Source organism: Ostrea edulis, chromosome 10 (genome assembly GCF_947568905.1).
Source record: "Ostrea edulis chromosome 10, xbOstEdul1.1, whole genome shotgun sequence".
NCBI classification, from domain to species: Eukaryota; Metazoa; Mollusca; class Bivalvia; order Ostreida; family Ostreidae; genus Ostrea; species Ostrea edulis.
In genome coordinates, this window is record NC_079173.1 from 17,391,451 (window position 1) to 17,411,170 (window position 19,720).

Here is a 19,720-nt window from a genome sequence, read left to right on the forward strand (position 1 = left end):
ATCAATTTTGTATTTCTTACCATCTAGATATGGAGATCCCAAAATAAAAACAGTCACTAAATTTTCTGTTAAAATGAAGGAATTGTTTATCTCCTGATATTGAAGAGTTCCTATTGTCTGTTTTTCTTTATTAGTGATATAGAATAAGTACAATGCATATTTACAGTTACTCCGAGATTCGGTGAATATTCAACGGAGCCAAATCTCAACCGAGATAACGGTAGGGTGAAAATGGGTATTCATGAAAGGTGAAGATAACGAACAGTAATCAATCTCATAACTCCTATAAGCAAAACAAAATAGCGAGTTGGGCAAACACGGACCCCTGGACACACCAGAGGTGGGATCAGGTGCATAGGCTGAGTAAGCATCCCCTGTCGACCGGTCACACCCGCCGTGAGCCCTATATCTTGATCAGGAAAACGGAGTTATCCGTAGTCAAAATCAGTGTGTAGTGCTTTTTTTCTCTGTTTGTATGAAATTTTATTTCACGCTAACGTAAATAGTTATCAACTTGGCAAGTTGTACCCTAGTTTTTCGGGGGGAAAGTAGGAATACTTGTGCGACTTTTCTGATCGCTCTTGTGCACGGAGTTGACATGGCAAATAATGAAAATTAACATGATTACTCTGAATAGAACCTCACTGGAATCTTTCAATCACTTCAGGTGGTACCTTTTATCCCTGACAATGAACGACAGTAACACCTTTTCCGGACGGACGGTGATGTAATACTGTACAATTCAGTAACCGTAAGCTTGCAGTACAGCCAAAGAGATAGATAGATAGATAGAGAAAGTAAATCTCAGAATTATACTAAAATAAATGATAGATGTAGGGGTAGGAGTAGCGACCAGGACGGATTTATCTTTAGAAGTTCACAGAGGAAATAAGTAGATATTTTTCCAAAAAATTGGGGGGGGGGGGGTCTTCCCCAAAAATCTGTTTTGTCCCTCCCACAAGAATCTGTTTTACCCCTCTCCCAATACCCTTTTCGTTGTTGAAATAAAGATGCCATGAATCTCAAATTATATATTTTAATTCACATAAGTAAAGGAAACAAAGTCTTACTACTGCAATGATTTCACATCTCTTAAAATCCCCTATAAGATTTCAGCTACAGTCGTAACCAACCTAACAAAAACACAGCTATTGACGTCACTGAGGTATAACTTGTACGATGATCATTTCATGAACAGTCTGTTCTTCTTTGTCAATGATCCTGCAACTACAAAACAATCTTCTGTCTGATCTGAAATCGACATCTATATTCGGAATAATAATACTGATACTGAATGTTGCAACGAAACCAAGTTGAGTTTGACCTACTATATCATAATTCTATGAAATATGAGACGGGGTCTTTTTGATGATATATCTAGTCATGAAATAACAATATTTAAAAATATAGTCCATTTTCTAACTTGGTCTTATGTTACGCCATATTAACATCAACTCAAGATATCATCAATTATTCTAAGACTCAATAATGATGATCAGTGATTGCACGCATCAAAATTATTGCTCTCATCAATTTAATTGATGAGTGCATCAATCCAATTATTGCCCTCATACATTCAATTGATGGGGGCATATTCGGGAAGTATGGAATAGTGCCCGATATTTTTGCCGTTGACCCAACGTACACCGCATAACGCCCGCCGGATACGTAGCCCTCTTCAGGCTATCTAACGCCCGCCGGAGACGTAGCTCTCTTCAGCCTTTCTACGTGGTTTTGACGTGGCATCAGACACAGTCATTGGTTTACTACGGTTACCAAAATTTTTACGATACGTAGTGTGTTAAACGTCATTTTGTCAATACTTAGAACTGTATAATGTAATTTACCTGCATGTGCATTTCTACAGATATATCACTCTGAACGTTTATAAACGAAACATCCCTGATGTTCTTAATTTAAAAAAAACCACCTGCTGCTATTTGAGGGTTGTAGTTCAGTGTAAGTGGCGGATCTACAGGGGAATACACTTCTTTGGTTGAATATTTTAACAAAAATGGTAATTTTTGCTAATTTGGGGTCTTCACACCCTCTTGTTTTTGAAGCGGAAAAGGTACAAACTTGGGTTCTATCCCCACGTTTGAAAATGTTGTGGATCCGCCACTAGTACAAGTTGGTCATGCTACATTACAGTGTCAATAAACTATATAGAGATGATGCAATCTTCCTTATTTTCGTGGTATCCTAACCAACACACGAATCAATCTTCTAAATGCGGTAGACATCTAATCACAGCAGATCTTTTAGCAGAAAAAGCCAAATTTAGTGTTCGCAAATTTGACCCCGTTGTGATACGGATTTTTTCATCACTATCACTGTTTAATTTTGTTTTTTAATTCAAAAAGTCTTCAATTCAAAACAAGTGGAAGCTTCAGCTTGATAGTTAAAGTCGGATCTAGTCTCTATTACCGAACATACAATTCACGGACGTGTAATATCTAACAATTATAATTTACAGTTTGATGTGAAAAGTGATGCTACTTTCTAATTCGCACATACCCATCATCACAATCCCGGGTAATTCTCGCGGAATTATCAATTCTTTAAATAAAGAAAATACAATGTACAGTCCAAAATCAGCATTCTGAAAAATCTAAGCAAACAGAGCTACATTATAATACATTAACACGCATGTCATTAACAAAATACTTTCTAAATCAATTTGTATCTAATACAATCGTTTGTACTTCATACAATTTACAGTGGCGGATCTAGTGGGTTACACCCCTTTTGTGGAATAGTTAAACAACAGCGGGTCATTTGTTTCCTTTTTGGAGTCTTTACCCCCACTTTGGGCAAAAACGGTGCAAAATCGCGTCGCAAGCCCCCGACTCTTAAAGATTTTCTGGATCCGCCCCTGGATTATAAGATTTTTTTCCATCCACAATTTTCAGCATATTGTATTGTATACAATGTATAGTCTTTTCGTTGCGATCCGATCTTAGAGCTGTGAAAGCCCAAACAAATAACAACATACACTACAATCACTACTCAAGTAATATCCAACAGATTCTAGTACTCTAGTACTGTGAGGTTACGTTGTGATGCTTGTGATCCGAACAACTACTCAGGCTTCTTATCCTGACCACCAATCACACAGCAGTTATCGCTTCTTTTCCGTTGGGAATATCAACTCGTACAAGGTTGAGATTCTCGGTTTTATCCTCCTGGTGTGCGGATAACTCACTCTTAGACAAATGGTAAACTATCCCAGCTCCGATACTGTCTCCCACGACATTTGTCATTGTGCGAAATCGATCCCTATAAAATATCAATTTCTTTCTGAAATTACTTTGTAATGGATGAAAAAGAGCAGAAGACGAACAGTTGTGAACGTCATCAATTCTACCAGTCATTGGTGATCAAGTCTTCCAACGGTCTATTGGAACTCCCATGTGCTCCTTTTCTTAACTGACCTATTTTATACCATTACGAGACAATTTTTTTCAAAACTTCTACATAATATGATATGCAAAATGCTGACTTTAAACGAGACTGTTTAAATTTTGGTAACTTATCTATCAGTAGCCTCTATCAGTTTAAAGATTGGCAGTACATGCTCTCTTGTATCGAATCAATTGAGAGACATAAACACCATAATCATGTAAGTGATACTGAAATATTTCTACCTAGATTTTGGAATTTTTCTCCTGATGTAGAAGCTTTTAAATAAACTATCAAAAGTACAGAAGCAGGTAAGGTATTAAAGGAGCACAATTCGTGCACATGGTAATTCCAACAGACTGTTGGATGACCTGATCAGCCAAGTCTACGGAGACATTGTCAATAATTAACTACAGCATCATTTTGATATCAACTTCAGAGGTCTTGAATGGTGTTTAACAAATTACTTAACAATTACTTTTCTGTATGATCGAGATCACAAGATATGGATGTTTCCAGTTTTATCGAAGTAGCAACATTGCACAACTATATACTTAGAATACATAAAGTAGACTAAATTCTCTGCTTTAACCTTGACAAGGATAAATAAGTTACTTAACCCTTATTGATAGAAAGATTGCATCTCAACACCAAAAGATTATGATTTTCAATGCCTCAGAATACTAAACCAACGATGTCGTCATTAGTACGAAAGACTATATAGTTGTGAAATGCTGCTGCTTCAGTAAAATCGAAAATATCCATATTTTATGATCTCGATCATAGCACTTCTTTCGTATGGGCTGTGGTCCTAGAATCAAATTTCAAGAAATTCTATCTTTAACTTACAAGAACCAATCAACGACAAGAATCAAAGTGACGTCATCAATTGGTAAACCAACAGCAGCTAGGACTATGACCATAGTAACCAAACCCGCCTGTGGAACCCCAGCGGCGCCTATGGAGGCTGCAGTAGCTGTTATGCTGCAAAGCATTACATAATTACCGGTTATGGATAATATATTGTGCAAAGGTTAGGGATCAAGAAAATAAATCACTTCAGTGGCGTAGCTTCCACATTGAGGCAACCGAGGCAGCTGCCTCGGTAAAAAAAAAACACCCAACACCTTTTACGTTGTTAAAATGTCGATAGCTGCCTCGGTAATATTCGAACCCAAGCTACGCCAATGCACTTTTATAGGCAGTGTAATAAATTTACAAAAATTCACGTAGAATCTTACATAGATTTATCCTAAGAATGAACTTAATCAGTGAAAATGGAAATGCTGTATAAATACCTAATTGTGACTATCTGTCCAAAAGACATATCGATATCGTTGACTTGGGCAATAAAGAGTGCCGCCACTGCCTCGTAGAGGGCTGTACCGTCCATATTAATGGTAGCGCCTACTGGGATCACGAAGCTGCTCACCCTCGGGTCGATTCCATTTTTCATCTCCAGGCAACGTAAGGTGACTGGCATCGTTGCTGAACTGATTCATTATCAATAATAAATGTAAAACTCCCCAAAACTACAGTAGTGTATATCTATAGAATACAGACATATATCAGAATAGAGCTTAAGGAATCAATGTCTAGGTTATTTATAATGTATTATTAGCAATGGTATATATAGCATGGGGATCCGCGAAATAAGCACTTAAGATAAAACTTGGCGAGCGAAAAATATAGACAGAACATCACAAACACAAATTATTCATGAATTCGCAATACAATAGAGTGTTCAATATTCATACGTTTTCGAATTACTATACTGTAATTTCTATAGCTGTTTAACGGAATATTATGAAATTTACAAGATTTAAATATATTTATTTTAGCAATTTTGCACCATCTTTGTTCTGCTTATCTTAAATAAATAAAAATAAGATCCCCCCTCTCTCTTCTTCAGGTAAACGGAATACTCCGTAGTCAAAATCAGTATATATGTAAAGTGGTAAGAAACACGTCAGGCAACAGTCGACCTAATAACAGGTTATATTTGCAAATTTGAAATATTCCATGTATAAAGACGATAGAATTTGCGAAATGCTGACTTTAAACGATATTGTTCAAACCCCTGTAACATTAACCTATTTGTCAGTAGCTTGCCTTGGTATGAAAAACAAAAATGATCATACGCAAATCATGATCTCGTGTATCCAATCAAAGACATACATTGATGGATTGTTTGTTTGTTTGTTTGTTTAACGTCCCGTCGAGAATTTTTCACTTATATTGAGACGTCACCAGCTGTAGGTGAAGTGCCACAAATTTAGATCTATGCTTAGCGCTCAGGGCTGTAGTAGTGAGGGTTTTTATAACGTGCCAAAGCCAACCGCGACACGGAACCTTCAATTTTAAGGTCATACCCGACATACCCGTGAATGTCGAGCGTGTGACAAAGGTACAATCACTATCTATGTTAATGTCTTCGATGTGGCACGAGTGGGGATCGAATTCACAACCCGGTAATGAAGCGAACGCCCTACCACTGAGTACAACACGCAGGTGATAATGAAATATCAATACTAGTATCTATCTATATGTCTGTCTATCTATCTGGGTGACGATGGGGAAGTCACCCCGTTTGTCATAGATAAAATATTATATCGTTGATTGTCTGATAGACCATAGCAGATTTGACATTGATATAGAAATGTACGTCGGTAAAATATTGATATTGTATACAGCTTTAATCTGTGTTACTATGACGAAACTTCAAGCAATTTAGAAAACGTTCGCTTTTTAAATAAATTGTGTCCTTCTTGGTTCGCCATCGTAACAATAAATGCCGATAATAATTTCTAACGTGATCCTGTCAAATGACAGACTGATAGATTCCTTTTTACGACAATTCAATGGGTTCCTTAACTTTCGAGTACTAAGACAGACTCAATATAATTCGTTTCGCTACATTAAGGAGATTGTGTGACGTACTACGTACTATTCTAAATGCGTTACATAGATAAATCGAGGCAGGCTATACTGACGAACAAGTTGATGATACAGGGTTTCAACAGTCTCTTTTAAAGTCAGCATTTCGCAAATTATATGGTCTTAATAACGATATAGTTTGCCAATGCAACCTGTCATTGGGTCAAATGCTGTCTAACGTGTTTCATATCAATCGTTAGGCCGTTCTTGGTACTACATATTACGAATTACTCCGTTTACCTGATTAAGATATAGGGCTCATGGCGGGTGAGACCGGTCGACAAGGGATGCTTACTCCTCCTAGGCACCTGATCCCACCCCAGGTATATCCAGGGGTCTGTGTTTGCCCAACTATTTATTTTGCACTCCTGATACACGTACGAGTTATGAGATGACCACTGTTCGTTATCGTCACCTTTCACTATCATATTATTTCAACTACTCATTTTTGTAAATATTCGACACTAAATTAAATAATTAATACATAATCCACAAGATATGCATTTGAAAATGCAACCATTTATGATTATACTAATTCAATACTTTATGTTGATAATGGGAAACGGATTGAAGTTCTACCTGCTCGAAGTCCCAAATGCTGTGGCCATTGCCTCTAGAATGCCTCGTAGAAATGCATAAGGGTTACGTCTAGTGAGGGCAAAGTACATCAGAGGAAGGATGATCGCTCCGTGGATCGACAGTCCGAACAAAACGGTCAGGAAATACAGACCGACGCGGGTCATTAGAACTCCGAAGTCCTCCATCCCCACAATTTTCCCAGCGATCAGAAACGTTATTCCGATTGGAGAATACCTATAATTATACAAAGTGTTTTGGAATGACCGCTGAATTGAACGATACTAGGTCTCAGGTAAGATCAAGTTATTCAAATATGGACTAAAAATGTTTTGAAATATGGATGAAAAATTAAGGCCTTAAATGAAATAGGACAATGAATACTGACGGGTTATCATGTCTATGTAACGAACACATTGCCGAAATACTTTCAAAAGAATTACGTCACACGTCATAACACGGGGGAAATTTTCGCAAATGTTTTATTTTCGGGAGGATTCTAACAATCTGCTAAACGTTAGCCAAGTTAAGTTATCCACCGACTCCGCTGTGTAGAAGGAACATAATGCCCATACAGATCACTTCCGGTATATATGCAATTATTACTGAAATGAAGAATTTTACAGGTTTGTTTGATACATAACATGTATACCATATGAATACGACGAAAAGCTTCATAGTACATTCCGTGACACAGTTGCAGAAGTTGAGCAGTGGTTTCCCCTTCTCTCCCATTCTGCCAATGACGATTCCAAAACACACAGAGAAGACCACGAGACCCAGGATATTAGACTGACCAGTCTCTCCTTTGGTAGGTTCCATTGTGACGGACTCTGGAAAAATGAGTTCAAAGGTCGATTACAAGTACAAAATATTCAACATCGTAAACCAACATTTATTTGTGATCATCAAGAGGACTTTTTATTCGCGAATGGTCGATGGGAACGCGTTTACGAAGAAAAATATTCGCGAATAACCTTTTACATTGATGTTGGGCATTCATAAGTCACTTTACATATGCTCCCTATTGATAAAATAACTGGTTCGCAGCGACAATCAATCGCGAAAGAGTGGTGCATGTATTTGCAAATTTCGCGGATGTTTCTCACTCGTATAAAATCTGGTTCACAGGTGTTACATTTTAATATTTCATTGTGTTCACTTGACCACATTTACAGGTGATTGGAAATCGTTGGCTTTTAGAAAATTATATACGTTTATTTCTTATATAAACTGTACAGATCCGAAAATAAGAAAAGTATTACAGTTTGAAATAATTCTGATTGTATACCTTGACGTGAAATACAATAAAAGGAAGTAGAGGTGAATAGAAAAACGTTGATTATCTTTCTTAAGATTCCTTCAATAAGAATTTGCCGAGAACTTGATTATGTTTTAAACTTTATTATTTTTTTTACGACATGTAATATTCTAATAAAGTTCAATCACGACAGTTAAACTTTTGGTTGCTTAAATGAACACGAGGGGATTTTCTGGAAATCTGATTAAGAGATCCTTGAGTCTATCACTTAATTCCATGCATATTTCGATAAAGTTTAAGTACCTAACTGTTGCATGTATGCCACTGGTAGTTTTAACAACAACAACGATCATCTTGTTTCGTTCTACTGAGGGATAAAAAACACATCCATATTTTTGTGCCTCCATCACTATTATTGATATACCTTCGATTAATCTCTCTGGAAGGACCATCATTGTATCTTCTCTTCCGATAAAATGTAGTACTTTCTAGCACCGGATTAAACAATGATTTAAGGATTAAGTTGCTTCATGCTGCTTTGGATCTCGCGTGAGTGAAAATAAAGATTTATCTGCACACTAGAGCGGTGGGTTACTTAATTCACGTCTTGCGACACAAAATACATCAAGATTGCATGATTGATCGTGGGACTTGTGTTAAACTTTGAAGGTTAGCGTTAAGGATGTATGCTACACCAGAGAAATTGATATGGATGAAAAGTGGAAGATATGTACAACAATTTTTTTTTTTTGAAATTGAAAACATTAAAATTTACTTAATTTTGTCAAAAATGTAGTTTTAGTAAAAACAAATCTGAAAAACATTTAAAATCCCTGCTGGATATGATCCCGCAATTTACAGTTCAGCAGTCGACGTGCTAACCTACTGAGCTACTTACCTAGTCGATAATTATTGAAATGAATAGACAACTATTGCTGATATTCAAAATTTCATCTATGTTTTGAAAGGAAATCAGTCATTATGACGATGTAGAATACCTCCTTAAGCCTCTCATTTTGAAGTGGCAAGATAAAGAATCTTATTTGAGTTAGAAATTCTTGATCGCAACGTACTGTAACAAAGAAAACATTTCGAGAGAACACTTAGTCTGAAATAGCCGTGACATAGTGCTAAATTTAAACCTATATGCGTGAATCTTCGTCGAAACGAACTAAAATAATCAAGAATTTTATTTAAACTTCATAAAATGGGAGAAACTGGTATTAAGCAAAATTTGATTAAAGCTAAGTAAACACTCCGGTTCCCATGGAAACAAATTAACTCAAATTGCACATGGTTGATTGCCACTGAAACGAAAGGTTTTGAGAAATAGTTATCAGTAGCAACATTCTACAGCTTTATCTTGATTTGTTAATCTATTTTTATTTCCCCTGGGATCCGGGTGAGAATAGGTCCTCAGTACCTCTTGCTTGTCGTTAGAGTCGACTAAATGGGGCGGGCCTTCGGACGAGACCGCAAAAACCGAGGCCCCATGCCACAGCAGGTGTGGCACGATAAAGATTCCTCCCTGCTCAAAGGTCGTAAGCACCGAGCATAGGCCTAAAATTTGCAGCCTTTCGCCGGCAATGACAACGTCTCCATGTGTGAAATATTCTCGAGTGGGAGTTATACAATATAAAACCAACAAGCCGTTATTTTCTTTGTATGCAAAAATAATACACATCTTAATTGTATTTGATATGAAAGGTGAAGATAACGAACATTAATCAGTCTCATAACTCCCATAAGGAATACAAAATAGAGAGGTTGGCAAACACGGACCCCTGGACACACCAGAGGTGGGATCAGGTGCCTTGAGGAGTAGGCATTCCCTGTCGACCGGTCACATCCGCCGTGAGCCATATATATAATTTGCTATAAAAGCCGTGACAATTAGATAGAATGGTTTGTACCGTAAACCTACCTTCGATGATCAATCTACTATCGTGAAAACTCGGATACATGGGAGTTGGTTTACCATATTACGAACTTTTATACACACGGAGACACGCTCTGATTTAAATGTGTAGGAAATACTTGGTATTTGGATTTAGTGTTCTTAAGTTTTAGTAATTTGAGGCACGTTCGGAAAAAGTCAAGAAAACAAGCATTACAAACCCTGATTAAAGTAGTGAAGACATTGATGACATGGTAAAATTTTGAAACTATGAATTTCTATAGTGTATATACATTGTAAAAACTTTGTTAGATTTGCATAGACTAAACACCAATTTATTGCATTTCATTATGGCATAATTGTTCCTTTGTTAGAGATTCAAAATAACGAAAATAAAGCACTGTAAAAACTTTTTACGATGGCAACCACTGTGTACATCATCCCAGGTATTGTACATCAATATTAATTTTACATACATCTTTAACTTCGATAGATTTACCAATTGAAATTATAGTCATTTCCTCATGAATGTGAATGATGTGCTTATGAGTCTTGATATATTAAGACTATGTTAACGGCTGGGAATACTCTGACAGAAATGACAGTGGAATGTAAATATAAAAAAATAAATTTCATTCTGAAAATACATGATGATATGAACGGCAACCCTTTATGCCAGCATACTTTTCGTGACACGCTAACATGCACCATGAAGTAGATGCTGGCGGTAAACGTCGCAGTTCATGACTATGCCCTCATGCATTTCATTTCTTAAACATTCCCGGATTAAAGTTGTGTCATTGGGATAAAATGTGAAAGTAACATGCAATGTGATCACGCTTGCCAAAAAGTTTAAGCATTCATGGAGACGGTATTCATCCGCGACTTTTAGCAAAGAAAGCTTGATATACAGAAGTACTACTACAGTAAGATACGATTATAACGAAGTGCTGAGAACCAAAAAATTAATTTGTTTATAATGTTATATATCCAATAAGTTCAACAGTAAGATACGATTATAACGAAGTGCTGAGAACCAAACAATTAATTTGTTTATAATGTTATATATCCAATAAGTTCAACATATGTTTGAAAGCTACAGGGAATGAAATTCATTTCACCGTAAGCGTGAATTCATTATAAACGTGTTCGCTATAACTGTATTTTACTGTATATGAATAGGAAATCCTCACCTCGTAGTTGGAGTGTTGTGTTTTCAGAACTCTCCGTGTTATTCTCTACAGGAAGTGAAACATTTTCTAAAGTTTTCTTTTCACTGAGGTCGGTCTTAAACTGAAATTCAAAACAGGAAGTCTATATAGAAAATGAAAATGACTGAAACATATGACAGACTCATTATAACACACATTATAGTTTTTATACGAACTTAGGTATTTACGTTATAAGTGAAGAATTACGACGGATTCCGACGGACGTTGACGAATTTTCTACCTTGTCGTTTTGTGCCCCCAAACTGAAGAATTAATCAATATTTTGGGGAGTTTAGGTTGTACTACGCTTTGATGCTACAGATGAAATGAAAAATATTAAAAATGTTCCATATTCTTAAAAAAAAGAAAAGAAAGTAATCCCGGTTTTCTATTTGACATTTCCAAGTACTCTGAATGTCGGACAGAATTTGTGGTGGCATATGATACTGAGAAAACAAACTATTATATCAAGAGTGCAATATAAGTGTCATAAAAAGCGATTTGTAAAGAAAAGAACATGATATTATAAAATCACTAATACTTTCTGAAATAGCAATTAATTAGAAAATTAATTAAATGATTAACTTACCCCCGTGTAACAAGCAACTATCAGGTTATCTGGGAACATATTTCTGCAAATATAAAGTACAGATTTATCAAGAACACAAATGACTACATGTAAAATAACATCAAATCAAATATGAAGCACAGTTTGAATTTTAAAAAACAAAATCGAACATTAATAAATACATGTTTCTCTATTGATAATATTTTCATGGATCAAAATGTAAAGATTTTTTTAAAACTCGTGATTTAGTAACGCTTGATAGCATAAATGACGTGCATCGGGTAGCTTGTTTCCCTTCAATGAAAATCACACTGTTCTTACATTCATTGCAAAATGCCAGAGACGTTTTTAAAAAGGAAAAACCAAAAAAAAAAAGTCGATATGATCATTCAATGATAGGGGACATTATGAAAAGCTTGATAAATCAGAATCACAAACGATTTTATCAGGCATTTAAAATGATTTAGTGTCTCCCAAGATATTGATATTGACTACGAATTACTCCGTTTATCTGATTAAGATATAGGGCTCACAGTGGGTGTGACCGGTCGACAGGGAATGTTTGCTCCTCCTGGGCTCCTGATGTTACTCTGGTACATGTATGTCTAGGGTTCCGTGTTTGCCCTATTCTCGATTTTATAGGCTTAACAGGAGATTGATCACTTCGTTATCTCCACCTTTTGATATCCTCTTTGAGGAAAGCCCCGCCCCTTCCCTGTGGATATGATTTCTGGGAAGAATAAGTCAAATATGTACCTTACGTTCATAAAATATTTTTGCAATGTCGTTATATTTTCAACAGAAACTTGTATGTATGATGTGTGTTCTGTAAAGATAGTTTAGTATTGACGATAGGGCTATAATTTCATACTAGAAAGATACATCAGTTGCGAAATAAACAATATCAGCCATAAATGAACAAGTTAATTTCAATATGGCATGTCAATAAATTGTTTATCGAAATGAAATACAATCGAAGATGAAACACAAATATTGTTAATTACAGCATACATTTAACGTGATCGGATATGACTGCAGACATTAATTCAATTTCTCTCAAATTGTAAGCATTCATAGACAGTTTTATTAACGGCAGACATTATGGACCTGAGACATAATTTGTCACTACAGGAAGATACTTAATGTAATTATAGAACTGATTGATTAAAGATGCCTACTATGGGATGAAAATTCCAAAATTTACTTCGATTCTTCACATGAGCGTCAATTCGCGAAAACGTGAAATCGCGAGTTTTACGAGCAATCAAATCAAAGCAAGGAATCGGATTTCGCGATTAAAGCTTTTCGCGATAGAACTTGTTTCTTATCAACCATACAATGAACTGATTTATAAAACTCGTTTGTCTTTAGAAAACCACGCCGTGGACACAAATTTTACATTACTCATTCCAAATTAAATCTTAGATGTGTAATAGATTTACAAATGAGCATTGCACGATATTTTATTAAAATGTTTGATTCAGCTTTAATTCACAGGCCCTCTTTAAGGATGTGCTTTCTGATATTCACAGTGAACTCCATAGTGGGTTCCCTGTGATAGAATTGTATCGGGGCAATCACAAGTTCGATGCTTGCTCGGGTTATTGAATTATCAACACAACTGATAATTTAGATATTCATGCATTGCCCGCAAAATCATGTGTGTATTACAATCCCATTTATGTAACATATAAATGAGCATATCAAATGAAACACTGGAATCAAAACTTAATATAACTTGTGTATTAACCACGATACATATAACTTTTTGTACAATGATCTTCCACGCTCAGTAACGATTTCTCTCAATAGCTGCAAATAGAATTGATTTTATTTATTTAGCTTGACAAATCATTTTTAAAAGCTCTAAAATAGGAAAAACTGAAAGCAAAACAAATCAAATGGGTAACGATTGGGTTCAGGCTTTTGTCAAATGTCAGACGCAGAGCTTTAAATTGTAAAATCTAGACTCCACATTGCTTCTAATATCCGGAATGCCGCTCTATGTTATTGAATGACAGAAGCTGTGGCGCGTTTAATTAGTCGATTGCAGCAATGTTTGGGGACAACGATCAATAAGCGGCTTTTGAATGATACATAAGGAGGCGCCTTTATTTCTGAGCCTGGTCGATTGACCTCTTCCTCTCTATTTCTTTCTTTCAATTTTGACTCGTGAGAAAAAAGTGCAAAGTCAAGAACTCGCCAGAGAACTTCACGTCACGAAAATATTCGAAGTACCACGAAAGCACAATCAATTATGAATGAAAATGATCACTTTCATGTCCATTATACGTACAGATGAAGTTTCAATTTGTGTAATTACCGAATATTTATGTGTACTACTTCATTGTGAAAAGGAGTAGATTGTTTTTCATTGTTTAACACAGTGGAGCAAATCGGAATTAAACAGCATTTATCAGACATCATAAACTGACAGTTCGACACATGTCACGCAAATAATATTCAATTGCTGATAATTCGATAGATAATACAAATTTATGTTCTTACGTTAGGCAAAATTAGTTTTCTTCTTTGATAATTCCGGTTCTTAGAAGGCTGCTTCCTTTCATTTTACAGAATCTAATTGCAGAATATAAATCTCGTCCTATGTTATCAAAGACAGCTTTTTCAATTGTATCAATCATGTTTTACAATTGTATGTCCATCCACAGGGCGTTATAAATATTTTATAACTTATAGCGTGCAGAGAGAGAGTTACATTACGCTAACACTGAGACGAAATCTCGGCAGCATTGTAAAACAATGGAGATTTCCATCGGCCTTCCAAGGACTTTACCTTCGTACCCGGTGACCGAGTAAGCCACATTAAATATTTCATTGATAGGTGATTTTCCTCAATAATGAGGAATATTTTATACATGGCTAAACACCTATACTGAATCAAAAAAGCAGTGAAACATATCTTTAAATGATATTCAGATTATCGTCGATACAGAACTATGAGTCTATTTGGTGTCAACAGAGTTTTGAACCAAAGACGCATAATTTTTTTCCCTAATCTTCCTGTGTTGTGCATGCTTGTATCGTATTCTCCTACGCTCTTTGCCATTATGGTACGCAGTTTCGAGATAAGAGTTCTTTTGAGTAGGAGGTGCATTTAGTGCTACACTGTACTTTGAATGCCTAAGTGGGACAGAGTGAACCTAAGTCTATAAGGAAGGCGATGAAATATTGAAAACGGCTTCAGTTTAAAGATGTAAATGTAGTAAATACAAAATTCTATCATATTAAAGAAATGTTCACTAAAGCATAACATAAAGCAAAGTCATATTTTCAAGTACTATCTACCTATATATTCGATAAACGAAATAACGTGATAAAATAAGAATTCCGTGTGTCTATTTACTCCACTTTGTATGTGTATCAATAGAATTCGAGTGATGAAACTGCGTATGAGAAACTTACTGAGCACATTCATTTATGCAGTAATGGGCATCTGTCTCCCTCCTTCGTTAAACAAATTGTTTCGCGCCTCAATTTGTACAAGAGTTCTTAAAAGGGAATTAACTCCGACGCATTTAAACTTGCGTATTGTATTTCGGTTTTCCTAGAAGCGGGGATCTTTATTTACAATCACGTCGATCTGTACTCTTTCTTATGAGAACACATGCGTATACCATTTGAGAAACTTCACAAGCATAAATTGACTGTAGAAATACCAGCTAATAACTTGACAATGTGTGTAGAAATATTACAAGAAAATATTTTTATGCATCTAGACTTTAAACATTTGTTCTTCATTTTATCCATCGTGTTCTACAATAGTGACACTGATTAATTCGGGAGATAAAAAAGTCACGTTGAAGGATCCATCCTCCCCTCCCACACCCCCGATTTAAAAGATAAGAAATTAAGCTTTCGAAAGTGTCCTGTAAGTTTTTAAGATAATCCATTGGCAAGTTTTTGGAGTGAGCAAACTGACTGGGCCGCGTAATATAATAGTCATATTCAATAGTATGTTTTCCTTGTCAACTCTGTTCAAGTTCATGATTTTCAATGTTGCGTAAAGCAGTTGGCAATATTTTGCACAATAAAACAAATACTAAATTAAAAATACAAAACAAACAAACTAGGCAAGTTGTGTGAAAAATTGTAAATTTTACGATCCCCGGAGTAGTGGCTCTGACTCAATGGCGGGACCAACCTTTCAGTGGTTACATGTACGTGTAAAACGTTTAAATAATATCTTCTTTAATGTTTTTCAATACTAAATTGTTTCTAATCAAGAATCAGTTAGCCCCTTTTTAAAGACCTCTCTAATGTTGATGATACTATCTACTAAGAGGCCCACAGGGCTCATCAGTCACCCGAGTGTTAGTTAAAAGTATCAGAAGCCCCAAAAAGGGCTATGGAATCTATAATAATTCTCCTGTTCTGCATATCTAACCCAAATTCTAATATTCAGCAGCAGTGTAAAACAAGATTTGTAATATCACCGAAAGTGCCCATACTGCATCACAGAATTAACACGATATGACTATTTTGGATCCACCCAAGAGTCAGAACCTCGGGTAGCGACAAAATTTGTACTTCTCTTCCTCCTTTTCCTAAATATGCATAAAGTTTTCATAGCGTATCAGCAAAATTATAGAAGTATTTCAAATAGAACCAAACCCCTGGGATCATGAAATTTACAATTTTTGGAAAGGGCTATCTGCTTCTTCTAGATATTCATTTAGTTTCAATTTAGTATCTATAGAATTCAAGAAGATGTTATTCAAACGTGTTATACATAATATATATGCCAAGCTTTGTCAGAACCTTCCCTCGGGGATCATGAAAGTTACAATTTTGGTAGCGGCCATCCCGTTCTACATAACTATACGTTAATAGGTTTTTCTTACAAATATGCGGTTGTTGAGAAGAATATTTTTAAAAATTGGTCAAATTTTGGCAGGTTTTCCTCCACCTCTTGGGATCCGGGGGTGAAGGAGTCTTGAAATTTATAATGTATGCTCCACCCCCCCCACCCACCCCCATCCCCGTCAAAAAGAAGCTTCATACCAAATTTGAAAAGAATTGGAATGACAGTTATCAAGGAGTTAAAATGTTCAATTGTTAACGCACGACGCCAGACGCAAGACATATAGCAATGGATCGCCTGAGCGATTAAGGTGACCTAAAAATGAAATTTATTTCTTAAATGAACACAGAATACACACGTACAAAGGCACATTCCAGATACATGTGCTGCGTGTTCATCGCAATTATAACTCAGAATGATAAATCAATCGATTGTATTCTTTGAAGTACTAAGGTAAAAAACAGAATTTCAAAGTGAATCTAGAATCATCTAAAGTTGCGGTGAGGATATGCATGCAATATGTTGTATTTGTAAATCAATGTGACCTTGATCAAACAGAATTGCGACCTTGTATAATGACATTCATAATGGATTTCAGAAAACAATCACTGGTGAAAGAATACTAAAATTCCATTTGCACATGGATAAGAGTTTGAGCACGATTTGTCTCTAGACAAGATATCATTTATATCTCAATGTGATGTCATTTGTATCTAAACGAAATGTCATTTTTATCGATATGAGATGTCATTTGTACATGTATCTAACCCAGATATGAATTGTATCTCAAGGAGGTGGTATTTGTATCTTAATGAGATATCATTTGTATCTTAATGAGATATCATTTGTATCTAAATGAGATGTCATTTGTATCTAAATGAGATGACACTTGTATTTAAATTATATGTCATTTGTGTCTAAATAAGATGTCATTTGTATCTAAATAATATGTGATTTGTGTCTAAATGATATGTGATTTGTGTCTAAATGAGATGTCATTTGTGTCTAAATGAGATGTCATTTGTATCTAAATGAGATGTTATTTGTAGCTACATGAGATGTCATTTGTATCTACATGAGATGTCATTTGTGTCTAAATGAGATATTATTTGTATCTACATGAGAAATTATTTGTATCTAATTGAGATGACATTTGTGTGTACTCTTACACAGGGTATGAACAGTGATGATCTTACATAAAAGTGTCACTGAGCCTTTGAAGTACAGAGTCTCATAAACAAGAAATCAAGTCATTGTCTTGTCTGATTGCGTATCAACCTCATATAGGAATGTTAGCTTGTATAAAAATAAAGTGTTCCTTTCCAATATAATAGAATCAAGGTGCAAGAAGAGGTCACTAACTGAGTAGAACTACTTTTGCAAAAGCTTTGCCTTGTGGACTTAAATTTTATATCCAAGTTTCTCGTATTCCTGGAGAATTGGAATTCATTGAGATAAACTTCTCTTCGAAAAGAATGAGATGTATAATCCCGACGAAAATTAATGAATTCGCAGTACTAGTATCTCAATACGTATCAAAGACTACAACTTAAATAATATTTTAGAAGGTACAGTTGGTCGCATGAATCCTTTTGAAAAGTTACTAAATGTGCTACAGGATTATTTTCATTAGCGCAAAGTGGTGTAAATCAGCGCATGCGCATGTGATTACGCTGAGTATAGCGAAAGGGAATTTACAGACTCTTAAGCTTGAAAAGCTTCTTATGGGAAAATCGATGTAGCATTTCATTATATGTAATTGTGCCTCCGGCGTATGGAAGAAATTTCTATTATATTAGGTGTAATTAATGAAACTTATCCAGTAGCTCATTACGAATGAATATCTAGAATTTATGAATAGCTGTAGAATTCTATAACTGATTCTCACAACAAATCTTTCTCGCAAACTCTTCCACACCAATATACTATTGTTCAAATGATTAGTAAACGTGATGAACATTTTGCTGCTAATCAAAATATAACTTGATTTTCATTAGCAATTTTAAAACCAAGAAATATAAAGACATAAAGATATCTACATTGAGTTTGTTATAGAGTGATGCTTTTATATTTTTCTCTCACCTGATGAGATCAAGAAAGGTATCCACGGAGTTCAGTTTCTTTGACTCCCCATATCTGGGGATTTCTGTCTGATCGCCATTGGCGCCCGGGCGAATTGTCACCGCCATGATGATTCCTAGGATTACAGCCAGCAAAGTGGTTGTACCAAAATACGCCATTGTTCTCAGCCCCATTTTGCCACAGGTTTTTGCATCGAGTCCCGCAATCCCGCCAATTAAACTTGCAATAACCAATGGTAGTATCAGCATCTTGAGCATGCGCATTAGCATTTCTCCCGGAAATTGCAGATACATTATTTCTCTTTTTGTTAGCTGTCCCGTCGCTCTTACTCCAAATCCAATTGCGCATCCAAATACCACCGATAACAACAAAAGAACCAAAATGAGATTTTGTTTCAGTCCTTTCAAGCACATTTGTAGCATGTTTGTTCCATACCTGCCTTGGTATGCACTATCGTATAACACCTGGGTATCGTATTTCATCGAACAATCGTTGTTGTATAACAGTTTGGATTCCGGGTCGACGACAGTCTTTGGCGGTTTATAATCCATGACTGCGTTTCAAAATCTTTTATCTAAACCTTTTTATTCAAACATTTAAATCAACAATATTCCTTATTTTTAAAAGAATAGAATACGGGGTTATATTCTGTATCAACAAATTAGTATATGTTCACCTTGGTGCTTTCATATATGGCTATCACCTACCATCCGCAGCTAAACAGCCTAGGAACAGCGTACACAAAACTACAGGGTAGATACGCTATTATCATTAGTGTCAAATACGCATGCGCGAGAAGTAAACTCATCCATCAATAAGAAAATACTTATTTGCAGCTCTACATTGGTGGATAATGAATTGCTCCGGAAAGTAAATCCAAACACAATATAGATATAGCAAGGTATGGGGAACGGAACCGGAGCGCATTTCAGGGAATCGATGTGATGGTATTAATGGCAAT

The 19,720-nt window shown here is 35.7% G+C and overlaps 1 protein-coding gene across 1 annotated transcript; it reads right to left on the reverse strand.

Annotated features, from left to right (window-relative positions):
• Nucleotides 1-1,022: 1,022 nt before the first annotated feature.
• On the reverse strand, nt 1,023-19,509 carry LOC125666309 (excitatory amino acid transporter 1-like). The gene is made up of 8 exons (XM_048899485.2): nt 18,760-19,509; nt 11,874-11,916; nt 11,267-11,366; nt 7,568-7,748; nt 6,919-7,152; nt 4,701-4,895; nt 4,252-4,386; nt 1,023-3,279 (listed from the first exon to the last, which is right to left on the reverse strand). Exons 1-8 carry the CDS (start codon nt 19,308-19,310, stop codon nt 3,111-3,113), a joined length of 1,608 nt encoding a protein of 535 aa, XP_048755442.2. The 5' UTR covers nt 19,311-19,509; the 3' UTR covers nt 1,023-3,110.
• Between the last annotated feature and the right edge of the window lie 211 nt (nt 19,510-19,720).